Here is a 16,634-nt window from a genome sequence, read left to right as displayed (position 1 = left end):
TTTTTAAAAAGAAAGAAAGAAATGCAGGCATGCCTTTGCCCTAGAAACAACTCAAACACCAATCTGCATAGCTATTCAGCCATGCAAAATAGCTTGTTCTATTCAAGCTTGCAATAGAGTTTTTTTTTGTTTGTTTTTTACCCATGAGCCAAAATTAAACGCTGTGGTTTTATCAGCTTCCTCCCAATAATGGGAGATGTCTATGTGGTTTGCAAATGAATAAAAACACAGAAAAATGAAAATGGCAAAAAAATAAAATCTCTGTGCACTGGGGAGAGTGTTACTTAGTTCATACAATGTCAGGACCCCAGTAATGCTGGTATTTGAAGCTCTTGAATACTCGTACTTGCAGTTTTCTTGCATGCAACACTGTTAAGTTAAATTTAGGACATACAGTGATTGCAAGTGACACTGTGCTAGATTCAGCATGTAGCGGTTAATGAAGAGCTGTAGCTTGGTTGATAAACAATCAAGCCTCAAGCGCTTTTATATGCAAGTTGTTCACTGTCACTTCATATTCTGCTGCATATTGCATATGTATAAATCTTGACGGTTTGAGATAAGATTATAAATTTAGCACTAGAAAGACTGCTAAGTTAAAAAAAAGACATGAGTTACAATGACTTTCTTTTTTCAGTACAGTACAGGCCACTGTAAGTTTCAGTGAGGGCAGGGGTTGGTGGGTGGGAAGTACTTATTTTACAAAGTAGACGAAAGGTTTCGCTGATAAGGCTGCGTGGGGGAGCATGCTGCCCTTCATTCTGCCACAGACCTACTGCAAACTGTGTATTCAAATGTCAAAGCTGGTTCAGCATACGTAGGAAGAAAAAAATTTTCCCAAAAAGATGACGATTATGATAATGAAGTTGTAATTACCATATATTTCACTTACATCATGCAGGCACTGGGGAAACTTCTTTCTGGGCGTGTTTTGATTATCCACTTAGCCTGATAAGACATTTGCCTTGAAAAAAAGGTTTTAAAACAGTTTAAAAAAATATGTTTTTAATGTGACAGAATGATTGTGTACTTGTTCAGGTTTGTTGTGCTGGGATGCCTCAGTGGTTTGTGTATATCCACTGCAGTTCTGCTGTGGTTTAACGTACTTGTAGATGGCATCACAGCGTTTGTAAAGTCCCTGTTTCCAGAGAGAGAGTGGAGCACAGTTAGATGAAAGCCGTTTCACTCTCAGACTAGCTACTCATCAGAATGTGCTCTTGCTGAGTCATTAGACATTATTTTCTTTTGGATTGCTCTCTTTTCATCTTGGGGAACTCAGAAACAAAGTTTTGTAGCTTAAAAATGTGTTATTTTAGATATTTTTTAAAGACTTTGAATTAAAACGTGGCCAGGCTTTCTGATTTGGATCATTGTTTTCAATGTATTCTAAAATAATACAGCAATTTAATGATATTTAAACGTCACTGAAGTGAGCCCTAGTCTCTATCTTTTGATTCACACAGACTTTAGGCTTGTGACGTGATGTGATAGACAGTTAAAAAATAAATACAGGTTGTATTTTTTTTTTTTTTTTTTACAACATGAGGTTGTCGTTGCTGCTGCTGACCACATTATACAACAACAACACGTGTCATAAAACTGCTTTTATTCGAAGACTTGGCCTTGGGGGTGCCAGACAATTTCCTGGCATTGTGAGAAATTTAACAGTCCAGGGACTTCAGGCGCATGTTTTTTGTTTAGTGACCACATACTTGCATGTGAAGAGCTTGTTTTTATGTGCTCCATGGAACAACTTTGCGAGGGAAAGACAATAGTACAGGTTTTTCTATTTTCTCGCACATTGCTTTCTAGCCTTGATCATGTTTGCTTTGTGGTAGGCTGACAAAGAGACGCACGCTGAGCCATAAAACAACCTCTTGTTGGACTATTTTTGGTAGCTCTCAAGTCTAAATTAACCATATTTGGGTTCTGGGTCATGTTTTTGTCAGTAATATCAGGAAAATGGTATGGTAACAGTAACAAGCGAAGTAGGTTATCTTATCTTTGCCTAAGTGTTTTGAATTACAAAGTGTACATCTGGCAGAAAAACAGTTGCTTGATCTCACAGACAAGCATTTGTTTACTGGCAGGAAAACTAACCAGGTACTCAGTTTCCTATTTGACACAGTAGCAGCCAACACAAATAGACTCAAAGAGTTTATAGCATTTGCTCACCACAGGCCTGATCAAGGGGCTGAGATGTCTTTTAAGTTGCCTGAGAACAGTTCTAAACTGCACATTCCCCCCTACTAAGCTACTTCATTCACAACACATACCCCAACGTTTTTTACTGACTGCCAAGGAGAGAGTTCCTGCAAAAGGGTAGCCAGAATGCCCCAAGAAGAGAAAGTTGTGTCCATGGAGTGACAAGGGCAGGAGAAAAAAAACCTACTGAACAGAAAGAGAGCTTTCTGTTCTTTCTCATTACTAATGTCCTTTTGAAAATAAAAATCGGTTCTTCAGCAGAAGCTTTAGCTGCCCACACAGGTCGTCACAAACAAGAAGAAGACAGCTGAATTTTCCCATACTTTCTGTCAGATCAGTGTAGACCCTGTGGGGTTTCAGAGAACTTCTCAGGCACTTTTGGCCTCCTGCTGTTATTAACAGCTTAACTAATGAGGGGAAAAAATAATAAAATCAACAAGCAGTAAAAAGTGTTACAATAACAAAAGTAATAGCTCTTATTAAGCTAAAGAAAAAAAGTGTTTCCAACTTCCCAACTCAATTTCAAAGTAGGTAGTGATGAGAGGAGGTGAAGTGCAGTATTTTTAGCCGTAGACATGTTGTAGCCTATGTTGTACAGCGTGATATATTTTGCTATCCAAACATGTAACCCATTTGTAGAAAGCAAATATTTTACCTATTTTTCTTGTCTCAATAGATGAACATTTTTATGTGCTTTTACAAAAACAAAAACAAATATTCAGCAATTACAAGCTTAAAATTTTACTGAAAAACGGGTCAAGAGAAAAACTTGAACCTTTTCTTTTAAATGTATTTCAGTGATCTGTGTTTCAAATTCTGTGACAGTATTTTAGAGTAACTATGAGATCATTTTTTAAATTAAGTTTCCTCTCAATGCACTTCTGTTTGTGTGACTGACTGTAAAAGCAGACAAAGGAGTAGGAGGACCAGAGGCAGTGGGAGGAGTTACTACAGCTTCTCTCTCTTCTACCCAAACTGCAAAAAACTGCCGGGTACAAAGGAGCAGTCGAGCCTGAGTGGTGTGATGAGTGGTGCTCAAAAGACCCCGAGGCTGTATGAAGAGGAGTGAGAGAGATACTGGTTGAGCAACTAGGTTAGTAAAACAAAGAAGGGAAAGGAAAGAGAAACTGAGGGCAGACAGAAGACAAAAACACATTGAACTGTCACACTGAGAGCTCTGCTTGGAAAGAACCATGGTCATTTGTGGTCATGACCATGTGGGAGATGGAAAGCTTATGACGACTTTGCTGATTTGGAGCTGAGAAGAACAAAACCGCAAGGCTGGGTTTTGACAAAGAACAAGAATCCTGCCATGAGGTCACTTCTCTAATGGACCTGAATGTGGATTTCCCATTTCTCTCTTTGTGGATTGAGCAGCTCGTGATTATTTGGGACCTTGAGAGCAAAAAGGTGGCACATTCATGTGACTGATTTATCTGAGTAAGTAAAGCTAACCCTCTAACTTGTGGGGTGCAGTCTGGCCGAGAGACAGGGCAGGGGGAGGGGAAGACACTCCAGCCTGGATCTCTGTCCTCTGGGAGGGGACTTTTCAACTGAGGTAACCCCCGAAATAACATCCAGAAAAGGGAGGGAAACATGCAGCAATATGCACCACCGTGTTGAACAACAAAAAAAAAAAGTTGCTCTAATGGATTGAGTATCTCTCAGTACTGAACTGTTCTCTTCTTCATAATTCATTCATGGTCAGTTGATCGTGCTGGAAACACCTTTCCCTGAAGAGCTATTGCATAACAAACACTTCCCATCCCTGCAATCTTAAAATTGATAATGATAATGTACAACAACTCTTCAATATCCAACTCATGCATCAAGAATGATGGGTTCAAATATCCACTGTACAGTACGGTCTTCAGCATTGTATTTGTTGTTGGACTCATCACCAACGTTGTGGCCATCTATATATTCTCCTGCTCTCTGAAAATGAGGAATGAGACCACAACCTACATGATGAACTTGGTATTGTCTGACCTTCTGTTTGTCTTCACCCTGCCGCTACGGGTCTTCTATTTCATCAACCAGAACTGGCCTTTTGGAGGGATTCTCTGTAAATTGTCTGTGTCACTTTTCTACACCAACATGTATGGCAGTATTCTCTTCCTCACCTGCATTAGTGTGGACAGGTTTTTGGCCATTGTGCACCCCTTTCGCTCAAGGACGCTCAGGACCAAGCGCAATGCTAAAATAGTATGTGTTGGTGTATGGGTGCTGGTGCTTTCAGGCAGTATCCCCACAGGATTCTTGTTGGATACCACCTCAAATGAAAAAGGAAATGCCACTTTCTGCTTTGAGAATTTCTCATCCAAGCAGTGGAAATCATCCCTCTCTAAAGTGGTGATTTTCATAGAGACAGTAGGCTTCCTCATCCCCTTGCTACTCAACGTATGTTGCTCCATCATGGTGTTACAGACTCTGCGCCGTCCCCAAACTATCAGCCGTGGTGGGAACATGAACAAGAAAAAGATCCTGCGTATGATAATCGTGCACCTTACCATTTTCTGTTTTTGTTTCATCCCCTACAATGTAAACCTGGTTTTCTATGCTCTAGTCCGTACTAAAATTTTAGGAGGCTGTTATGAGGAGTCGGTGGTTCGAACCATCTATCCAGTAGCCCTCTGCATTGCTGTATCCAACTGCTGCTTTGATCCCATTGTTTATTACTTCACCTCAGAGACCATTCAGAATAGCTTCAAGAGGAAGTCTCAGGCCAGTTGTAAATATGACAGCAAGTTCTCTGAGGCTCTGCACTCAGAATCCACCACCAATCTGCAGTGTAGCCTAAGTCACCTAAAAGCTAAAGTCTTTCATGGTGAGTCTTCAGTGTGACAATGGGGTTGCTACGTCCAGTGTAAAAGATAAAACTCATCCATCCATTAAAAAAAAAAGACATCTGGTTTTTTGTTGTTTTTTGTTTCGTTGAGCGCTTTATCTGTTTTAGTCTCAGGGCAAATGTCCGGATCTGTTTTGCAGTATTAACATATGAACTTTTTCACAACTGTGGTTTTAATGTTACTACTTTCTAATTTTCATTTCCTGTGGAGTGAAATGTAATTATGTAAAGCACAATTAAAGTTGCCTATGACGTTTAAGGGAAAGTGATCACTGAACAGCAGGACAGTTATGAAACTGACTGCTTCATATGCTTGTGCGTTTGTATATTTCCGTGGTAAGTTGTGGTGCTAACTTTAGACTGTTATCTATTTAATTAACATAAAGGTATATCAAGCTATAAATGTGCAGGGCTTTTTTTTTTTAAATGTACAGATAGATCACTTAAGTGCCCTGTTGTGTTTGGCTGGTATTTCATGTTTGGACTCGATGTCTTTAATGACCATAAATGCACTGACTGAGTTCCTCATGCTGCACTCATGCCACCGCAATGAATAAAGGTTATGTAATACCTAAAACAAATGATTGCATCTGAAACTTTTTGTCATTTGAATGAACAACATGCTCTTAATGCTAAAATTTCCGTGGTTTGTATTGTTAAACGTGGCAACTCAGGAATATACAAATATGTTACTGGCACATTACACGCTTATTTGCATTTAACTGTCGTGACATCAGACTTCCAGTTCCAGTGGTGACTACAGAGTTAAAAACTGTTGTAGCATCCTGCACCAAGCAAAACAGAACAAAACCTTTGACTGTCTTGTTGCTAAAAATGTTTCGAGGATTAGTCTTGCACGCAAAGAGGTTGTTCAATTGTGGAAGTAGAAAGTCTTTTGGAGATCGGGAAAAAGAAGAAGTGTTTTTGTTGCTAACTGACAAAAAAATACTCTTAAAATTTGTCACCAAACAACTTGTAAAACAAATACAAGGAAATGTTGTATTAAGAAGCATTAAGAACATCAAAGCTTGTGTGTGCCATAATGATCAATGTTTAAACACTGTAAGAGGATCAACAGGGGTTCAACGAATGCCATTTAGGCTTTTTTTTTAAAGTTAAATAGAGATTGCATTTTATCATCTTGGAACATTTTGTTTTCCTCATTTACAAGGGCACAAAGTGACTATAATGCAACCCAGAGGTCTGCCACAGAATCGTGCAATTTGTACAGTGAATCAGGATGTCTTTGTTCAACATGAGATTACATTTCTACCAGCCAGGCAGCATAACAAATAATCGCTCACACATTTGTGTAAATACAAAGTCCGTGAAATATTTTTCACACATGCTCACTCTTGCTGTGAACAACTGCACCGATGATAAGACATGAGCGAGGAGCACGCACAGCATGTGAGAACAGCCAGCACACAGCCCCCTAACTTTATTGACATAGCCTGAATTCGAAGGTCAGTCGACTGCACTTTATTTATACGCCCCATACCCCATCTCTGCTTTTGAGGCCATGTGACTGAGTCAAGGCCAGGATTAAAAACCTGGGATGTTATGAAGACAAACAAGTATCTACGCAGAAGGCCGTCATCATGAACACATGACCACATGCTTACTGAGCAACATTTTAACAGTCAAAAAAACACAACGGCACGTTACGGATCTGTTACTATGCGTGACTGTATAAGGTTGTGTAATTAGCTAATGCACTCTAACCATCAGGTTTTCACAGCACTTGGTAGACGAAGCAAAGGTCAGCACAGATAGAACAGTGATGTAGGAAGCCATACAGGAAGTCACACATTTAAAGCTGATTTAAACCTCACATATTTTTATAAGCATACATTTTGCGCATTGCTTCACACCTTTGTCTTTCTGTATCAGTGACTGATGCAACTTGCCATTTTATTGAAAATTTCTAAGCATGCTGCTTAATCTCATGGGTTGTGTAAACGAAAAAAAAAAAAAGTCAAACGCCGGTGCAAAGTCACTGTGTCAGGGATTAAACCCCTCACATGATCCCAGCAGGATCCTCTCCACAGCAGTTATCTAATCAGCTTGACCTCTCCTTCCCAGCAGGCTGCAGGATGAGAAAACACAGACACGGCACTGCTTGTCAACACATACAAACTGTTCAGCATTGCTCTGGTAATTTTGCATGGGAGCATTCATCAAAGCATACTGCAGTGTGACCTGTGAGAGTTTATTATGCCATTGATGCAAAGATAATGCATCAATAGCAGTACCACTGCGTCTTAGACTGTAACATGCAAAGAAAGTTTGACAAGTTTTCACATTTACCATAACGTAGAGATACCATAATGTAAACAAGTAATTTAGGACTAGTGGTATCTTCCAAGGTCATACAAAACAGCAACAATGTTTGGGTTGTTGTACTGCCTGCATCAGGGTCATTACAGTTAATGTCAAACTGCAAGTCTAAGTAGAGACAAAAACAAGTCTGGATCTACACTTTAGCTTTAGGTTCATGTTCCCATGTGAAAAATCCAACTGTTTTTAAAATAATCCTCTGAAGGGGCTGCTTTGATGTTCTCTCAGTCTGTGTTGAGAGTCATTTCTGCTCGGACACCTACAGAGGCTTTACTGTGTGTATGTGTGTGTGTGCTTTTTGGGTGGGGTTGCATTGAGATTTGCGTGAAGTTGTCACATGACAGTGACTAAATGGATGTGAGGAAAGAGGGTCTCTGTTGAGGATCATCAGCCGTTTTCCCCCCTGCATGTCTTACAGGAAACATTTTAAAAGGAAGTTGCTGTCGTGATATGGACACTGCCTGTTGTATCTACTCCAATTTCTCACAATTCTCTCTGAATCAGCTTCATATACCATACATATCATATTTTATATTTTCAAGCTCATTTTGGTTTGCTTTTTTTCTTGGAAAATTGGTATCATCATCATTATAAGGTGGGGTGGGCACCAGGCTACTTGTCTTCAAGGCATTTTTCCTGCCTGGGAAGGAGAAGGTAATAAAAGCAAAGTTTTAGCTAATGAGTTGCCAGGATGTGGTTTGAAAAAAGGATGTTACTCATGGCTACACAAGAACTTCACTCACTTATCTAAAATCAGAAGCAGCACTTAACTAATAACCAAATGTGGAATGAGCACAGTATGTGCAGGGAGGTAGGCAGGCAGGCTAAATAACCAGACAGAAATTATCTTCCTTCACTCTCTTGTCACCTTGGACTATAAACAGGCGTTATCAACCCTTGGAGGAGTTCTGTGTCCAAATCAGCTTTTGGTTGAATAATGTCTTGGCAGTAATGTCTTGGGAATGAAACAAAGCATGACCAGCATGTTGATAAAACACTCCCTTCGTCAGGGTACCATGGTGTCTAGCAAAACATGCAGCACAAATAGCATTCGGCTCATTAGGGGAGGAAAGTTCATTCTGGTCTCCCGTATATTTCAGCAGTGAAGGAAGGAAATTAAATAGAGACAATTCGACTGGATTTAACTGAAAGCGTGTGCACAAGTCACATCACTGTTCTTGTCTTTAATGACTGCATGAGTGTACCTCTAGGAATGAATACAGCCTGTTGCAGCTTGTTTTGGATTAGGACAGGTGACAGGAATCCTGATGCAAAATGATTCATGGACAACAAAACTCTATTGCTCAAACTGGGAAAACCAGGCCAGGAGGTTTGGGAGAATAAGAAAGGGTTAGCAAATTCTGTTACTACATTTCTTTACTTTTTTGTTTCTATGTGTGGGAAGATGCTGGTGGAAGTGTGATGGTCCCTTAAAAAATGTTGAAATACATTAGAAATGAAGCCACAGTTCAATTTCCTGTAAGACCAGAAGCAAGTCCCAGCATGACAAGAGACATTTTTGGGAAGGGTTAACATTCTGATAAAATCCTTGCAAAATCACCTGGAAATTCCTGTAAACATTAAATCACTTGCTTAGATTGGTTGGTGACAATCAAGTATTTCATAGTTTGGGCTGACAGATTAATATCTTGGACACACCCTACTTCCACTAAAGCTCAGTAAAGTTTGTCCCTTTCCCATGCATACAGTGCACATACATGTAAGCTGTAACAAAACATTCAATTTTCAGCCTTTGTGTCTTAAGCCTGATCTAACATGGTGTTACAGTCTCTTGGAGAATGATAAACAAGACATTAACACTGGGTGTGTTCTGCTTGAGGGGATAAGTTTGGGTTTCCTTTGCTGGAAGACCTTCCCCTGGTGACTTCTGGGAACACGAGCAATGTCTGATCAGTCAGTGTGAAGGCATTAATCCCCACCTGCAGCTTCTAACCAAAGGAAACTGCTTACTGTTGCAACTGACTGTCTTGTGAGAGAAAGTAAAGGTCACTGGGCCATGCCACACACAAGACAGTATGCACTTTTAAAGTGCCCATGTAGCAAATAATAATGTGCACTTAAGGACATTCAAAATGATTTCATGTCATTATTGAATCCTTTTTTTAAACCGTTGCAAACTATAATTTTCTGTTAGAACAAGCAAAGTTTTCCTAAAGCATTAAAACTTTTAAAAATAATAGTAGCTCTGTCCTTTTAAATTCTGTCAGTGAAGTGAAGCAACCTCTGCGGCTCACGAATAAAGCAAGCAACCACGTACAAGAAACTATAGTTCCTCAACCTACTATTCGAGGAAGCCGCCAAAATGAGTGACTGCACATATGCCCAAATTTAGAGCAGACATAAAACAAATTTTCATTATTCAGGTGGCCTGCTAAGCGACAGGTGCGTGCTAACTAGGTATGTAGCTGTCTGCTAGGCTTCACCTCAGCTAATTCATTTGAGTTATTGGCACTAATTAGCAGGTATCTGGAGTGCATCTGTGCCGTGCATCCATGTATTCTATGGATGCAACTTACTAATCAGCTTGCAAACTTGGCACACTGTACTCTCATTGCAAAACTGGAAGTCTAAGTTTAAAAAAAAAACACAAAATAGCCCATAAACCTGTGGGTGATGTCATTTGTTCATCATGTGCATCTTTCATTTCCTTTAATCTTCTGTATGTATACTTATCATCACATTATTGAATTTCATAGTACATTCTATAGATTGAACATATATTAGTTTATTTAGCTTTTTGTAGTAACAGGTTTATTTAGTTTGGAACATTTTTTTAAGGAGCATATGGTTACTTTTTTTTTTCATAAGTTTGTACTATAACTATTTATGCAAATTGTGAGCCCTGCTATATACTAACAGCTGTGGTAAGAAGATTGCATGTGCTCATCACTGGTGTGAATGTCCTAATATGTGTGAGCTTTTTAAAAAATAAATTGTTTGTGGTTTGGTTTATGTGGCCCAGGCTCATAGAAAACAGGTCTGGCCTGAATCCGGCATCAAGCTGGCACTGCTGACTGACCGGTGTCATGGCAGGGTGTATGTCACCCAGATGTGGGCCAGGTCTGACAATGATGGCACTATTTATGTTCCTATTTTCTTATTTTAGTTAGAAGACCCAAATGCCATGTTGCAATACTATAATGATATGGTAGCCAACGTTTCAAATGCAGGTTTGACAGGTTTGTGAGGCTACACTTTATCCAAAACCTAGTGAGGGTTTACTCATGTTTACCACCGGGTGGCTGTAGCTGAGGAGGTAGTGCAGGTCACCTAGTGGTCAGAAGGTTAGTAGTTTGATCCCTGGCTGCTCCAGTCTGCATGTCAAGAGTGTGAATGTGTATGAACGTAGTTAGGAAGCACTCAGTTTAGAAAAAGTGTGTGATTGGGTGAATATGGCATGTTATATAGAGCACTTTGAGTAATCTGGGAGAGTAAAAAAGCGCTATATAAGAATTCATCCATTCATTGTCTGAACAGAGTTTCGTCATGTTTCTTTTGCACTATTATGTTCTGGCACATGTTGTTATTACATGACTTGATTAAGGTACAAACTAGGCTGACATCTGGGTCCAGAGCTGAAACTGTTCTGGGCCAGCACAGGGCCACCAGTGTGTCTGCAACTGGCCTGTAGCTGCACACAACTTACACATGGCCCACATACCGCAAAGAATGACGGCCCTTTGGTGGCCCAGATCTGGTTTGCCAGAGGTAGTCCACACATGGGCCAGTACAGGACCACCAGTGTGTCTGCAACTGCCCTTGTGCTGGCCCATGTGTGGGCCACCTCTGCCAAACCTGATCTGGGCCACCAAAGGGCCATCATTCTTTGCGGTATGTGGGCCTTTAGTAAGCACATTGTGTGGGCCAGATCTGGGCCATACCAATTTTGCTATGTGGTTCAGTCCATGAGAGGACTCAAAATTCTAAACAGAGCTGTAAAAAGGAGATGATCTGCAAAAGTTATACTGACCTGAAATCCACCATGAACTTTTACACCTTAGTTCCATTACACACATGACCCTACTATTATCAATAGCCCTGCAAATACCTCAGTAGGCATTCTCGAAACACATCCCTGTAGCTCATTCCCTGGTACATCCACACATAAAAGCTGACACTGACAGGTCAGCTTTGAGGTCACCGTGTTCCACATAAGGAATTTCCCCAGAGCCTCTCAGAGCACACAATACCTTCCCTCTCTTCCTCAGCAGAATTTAGTGTGTTGGAGCCACAGAAAATCACTATTCCATTCCACATTTAGCTGAACTGAATTGCTAAATTTAATTACTAAGAATTGCTACAGTTCTTAGTAAGATCCTGTTAGGTTTATTGTTTAAGTGTTGGAGTTATTTTTTATTTTATTATTATTATTATTTTTAGCAATGATTCATTTGTCACACAAAAACATTTCAAGTTCCTCATCGAATTTAGCATGGAAAGCTTAAAATACAGCTTCCACATCCTTTTTAGCTGCGATCTTGCGGAGACAACTGATATTCTGACTTCAGATTGTGAAAATTAGGCTCATTGATCTTATCGTCATTGCTTCAGAAACATGAGACACAATTAACCTCAGCTAAAAGACAGATAAGACGAAAACAATTCCAAAGGTCACAATAGTGACGTGAAGCATCATAACGCGCAAGATCATTTCTGCTTGTTGTACATTTCCACTGCATGAGTAGCCTAGTCTGAGTTTTTCTTTAGCTTCTTCATTGCTGGCTTAGATCATTTGAATAAAGTAAAATTGTCTATGGAAATGGATGGAGACTGAAGAAATACACAAGAAAACCTGAAACATTGAAGCATTCTTGTTATGCATCTCAAATACTATTTCTAAGCAAATCCTCACACAGAACAGTACATTCTTATTGTAAAACATTTGCTCTGATGCAAACACTACTCAAGCAATGTGTCACCGAAGTTACATGACTGATAAAAGAGATTAGCCATTAACTGTCCCTCTTTACCAATTTGTGCAGGAGATTGCACTATTCTAAACTTACATAACACACATTGACACAATCAAAACAATGAATGTTTCACTTCATATGTTGTATGGACTGCTGTACTCTTGTTTTCATACTTGAATGGATCTGTTTGACACATTAAACCAACTTTAGCTTTTCTTAGCTAACAAAACTTTTATATGAAATCCAACCCAAAGCTTATTTAAAGGTAAATGAAAATTGTTACCTATAGTCAGATGAATGCACATTTTTAAGCTAAGCTTAAGATCTTTTAGCTAAAACTGTGTATGTCACCATCAGCCAGCATTATATGGAAATAATTCTGACTTCAGATTCAACTTCAAGCTTTATTAATGTTTCATGTAAAGACTCGTGAACTGTTGGGACAAGATATTTGAATCAGTATGATTTGTGTCTTTGCAGTTCATGAAATGAACAAAAACACTTGCTAAAGGTGCTGCAATTACTGCTCAGTTTTTCCCCTTTTTAAGCTATTCCTGTGAATTGCAGACTTGACTATGAAGAAAACACAAATATGATTCAAATCTGTCATTGATCACAGTGATTCTATCACTATGATTAATGAGAGTATCTTAGTTGTTTCAGTAATTCGTATAATATTCATTTTTTAAAGTCCAGTAGTGTATGAGAATTTATGAGAATCAGTTGTTTTTCATGCCTGAAGAAATGTTTGTATTTTTCTCATTCATCTAATTCAGTGCCAAACATATAGGCCTGAGGACCTCTTCACTGTGGGTGTTAACAATGAATCATCTTCACAGTTCGGTTATTCACAGGATATAGGCTAAGCAGTGGGTGATACATGCTGCTTCAATTCAAGAGATGTAGGGTATGCAAAAACACAAGTATCACATTAAGGTCAGTGAGGTGGGAAAAAAAGAGCGTTGTTGAAGGTGTTGTTTCGACAGTGTTTTTCAATAGTGTTGTTTCAGCAATATCAGAAGTGTTGTTCTTTTTGTCAAGGGAGACCAGTACACAAAAAAACAGCCACATAATAAACATTATATATGATTGCAACATGCAACATGCAAATATGTGAGTATTAGGGACACCTTGCTCATAATGGGTCGTTCCCTCTTTTGCCTTCAACAAACCAGTTTGAGATGGTCTGAGCTTTGTGACACGGACTGTGCTGGAAGCAGCCATCGGAAGATGGGCACATTGTGGTGATCCATAAATGGATGGACATGGTCAGCTTTGGCTCAGGCGGTAGAGCATGTCATCTACAAACTGGGAGGTTGGTGGTTTGATCCTTGGGTGCTCCAGTGTGCATGCCAAATATCCCTAGGCAAGATACTAACCCCAAGTTGATCTCTGATGCATCTGTTGGAGTATGAATGTTAGATAAAAAGCACTTAGAATAAAGTGTTATATATATTTTTAGGTAGCATATATATTTGGGTTTTTTTTGGACCATTCTCCCCAAACTCTAATTGGAAAACCACATCATTTTCTAAAATACTCAGAGCAGCCCGTCTGGCACCAGCAACCATGCCACATTTAAATAACTTAAAATTCAAAATAATTTAAATAACCTTCCTTGCTCATTCAGATGCTAGCTTCAACTTCAGCTGGTCATCTAAACCACGTCTACACACCTAAACCCACAGTTCTTCTGCCATATGACTGGCTGGTATAGATGTTCGAATTTAGGAGCGGTTGAACAAACGTGCCTAGCAGTGGCTGATGAGAGGATGAGAGAGGAGACAGCAGAGCCTATGACCTTACTTAAAGGTGGTCCAACTCATCAGGAGTCAACAGGCATTTAAGCTACGAACAATAGCAGCATTTATAACAACAAATGACTCTCCAACCTGCCTGGAGCCAGCAGTGTCTCACTTCACATAACCCGGGATCCAGATTTAACTGTTCTTGACCTTTTTACTTTGAGCAGCTGATGAATTGTGCAGTTCCATGACAAAGCCCTGCTTGGCTACGCCAGTCTCATATTGTCTGATACATCACTACAAAACACTGGCAACAGACAATGGAGGGTCACTGCAAAGGGCTTGAAATAATCATAACAATGACAGCTTCCATATTTATAGTTGCAAAGAGACTCCCAACTGCAGCGCCTAAGTGCTTTGTTATTAACAGGAAGAGCGGCTCCCCATGAAGAATAAACAATACTCCTCTTTACTGGGTGAGTCATGACAGAAGGTTTCATGGTCTGCTGCTATGCACTCAAGCTATAAATGTCCACTAATAACTCAGCTATAGCGCAGAAACATTGCTACATCTATATAAAACAAACAAAGAGTAAAACAGCAAATTCTTATTATTGTTTTTGCTCTGATAGGTTGCTCTGAATAAGAAAACTGAGAGAGGAATCTATTAGAAAATGCCTTTCTAAGCATCAGTAGCCAGACTGAGATCACTGGGTCATCTTGCATCTGCACAGCTCTTCCTGAGTGAAACTGGGGGTGTTCAAAAAGGAGGCCACAAAAACAGGGAGACAAAAGGGGAATAAGGGATTGCTGCAGATAGGAAGTCAATTTTTCATCAAGGGTGATGACAGCAGCTGAGGGTCGAAGTGTGGACAATCTCCCAACCAGGCACAATGAAAGGTCTTTTGTGCATCATTTGATAAGAATGGGTGGTACTGGATGATAACGCGTATAATGACCCACACCTTGGCTCATGTGATGAAGCACATTATCAATAACAGGTCAACGATTTGGTCTTGGAACTGAAGAAGCTTCTCAGATGAGAGTTGAAACATCTTGAAGAAACTTAAAGAAGTCCAGTCGCTTTTCTTGACCATGACCTGGATGACTGAAAACCTACACAGACATACGTGCTTCTGGATTGTTTGCTATCAGGCCACCCAGATGAGCAGAAAGAAAATCGGTGAGGGAACTCAGATTAGGGCCTGAACAATAGCTAGAAGTGCAGCTTCACTACAGATCTGAGCACATAATAAAAACCGGAAACAGCACGTTTCAAAGTGAGTACATTAGAATGAGAGCAAGGAAATGCTACATCACTATGCACGCCTCAGTGTTTTCTGATGTTTTCATATGTGGTGCTCAGCTAGCGTGCAAGGAACAAACTAGGGCTTTGTGGTTTTGATCATACTTCAACAAAAAAGGTGTCACCAAATGTTCACAAACACACTGCACCAAGGTGGCAGGTTACAAAAGTGATATGAAATCACTGTAGATAGTTGCCCTTCTCGGTGTATGTTTTAGTCAAACCGCTGAGTCACAGCAGCACACACACTATTTTCACAATGACCTCACAAACCCAATCTTAAGTGCAGGAGTTTTGAACAATTTATTTAAACAGCTTTTTTTATTTCTTTTTTTTGTTGGCACATTTATACAGCAGACGTGTCTGTTGGAGACAGCACACACGTCCTTCCTGCAAGAGGAAACCTCTGTTCACGTTCATTTCCTTTTGCACCAGTAGTTAAATGAGGTGGACAAATCAGGTATACCTGGCACTTGCAAACAATCAATGCTTTATTGTTTAGATTTTTTTGAAACTCTGGTTTTAAATGCAATTTTTGTTTTAATATTATATAAAATATATATATAAAAAATAATACTGGCAAGAAACTTTTAAAAAAGGAAATAATTTATAAGGAAATTTGAATATGGCAGGTAGAGGACACACTTACTCGGCATGCAAAAAGGGACTGCAGTAACTTTCAAGTGATTCAATGCAGTATAGAGAATCATATCTCGTTGCTGCAAAAGTAGGTACTCTTTTCATTGTTCAAACTTGAACATTTTTCGGGATTGTTTATATCCTTTTGCAGTGTTTCACATATTTCTTGAAGGCTGTTCCTCCTTTTCCCCAGACATTCTTTCTTGCTTCAGGGCCTGTGTTACTCTACCTTCCTCTTTTAAATACTGAATAATAATAATCTGATATGTAAGTTAGGCAAGATACTTGCCCAATTTCACTTTTTTCTTCTTCCTTAAAACCTCTTGTGTGGTATTGGCAGCTTGCACTTGATCATAATCAGGCTTGGATATTTTTTTTTTATATCTTCAGGAGACTTGGAGTCTTGTTAGTTGTATTTTAAAATATCCACAAAGACATGATTTAAGATGCAATCTCTGATCTATCCAACACCTTTAGCCCTCATGAATGCCTGTATTATTGCTCCCCCACGTCCATACTTGACTAACTGGGCTATTATTTCCCTGTGTGAGGCCTGGCCAGGTTCCTGCCAAACATGTTTTTTATTTCCACTGAAGAAAGTTTTGTTTGATGCTTAT

The 16,634-nt window shown here is 39.5% G+C and overlaps 1 protein-coding gene across 1 annotated transcript; it reads left to right on the top strand.

Annotated features, from left to right (window-relative positions):
- The first annotated feature begins 3,205 nt into the window (after positions 1-3,205).
- Positions 3,206-5,610, top strand: LOC134640955 (lysophosphatidic acid receptor 6-like). The gene has a single exon (XM_063493070.1). The coding sequence runs from the start codon at positions 3,994-3,996 to the stop codon at positions 5,047-5,049; it is 1,056 nt and encodes a 351-aa protein (XP_063349140.1). The 5' UTR covers positions 3,206-3,993; the 3' UTR covers positions 5,050-5,610.
- Positions 5,611-16,634: the final 11,024 nt, after the last annotated feature.

Source organism: Pelmatolapia mariae, linkage group LG14 (genome assembly GCF_036321145.2).
Source record: "Pelmatolapia mariae isolate MD_Pm_ZW linkage group LG14, Pm_UMD_F_2, whole genome shotgun sequence".
In the NCBI taxonomy this organism is placed as follows: Eukaryota; Metazoa; Chordata; class Actinopteri; order Cichliformes; family Cichlidae; genus Pelmatolapia; species Pelmatolapia mariae.
This window is presented reverse-complemented; position numbering and strand designations above follow the sequence as displayed.

What these genes read in the sequence shown, in the direction of transcription:
- LOC134640955 (XM_063493070.1), top strand. Translation starts at nt 3,994, where the DNA reads ATGATAATGTACAACAACTCTTCAATATCCAACTCATGCATCAAGAAT.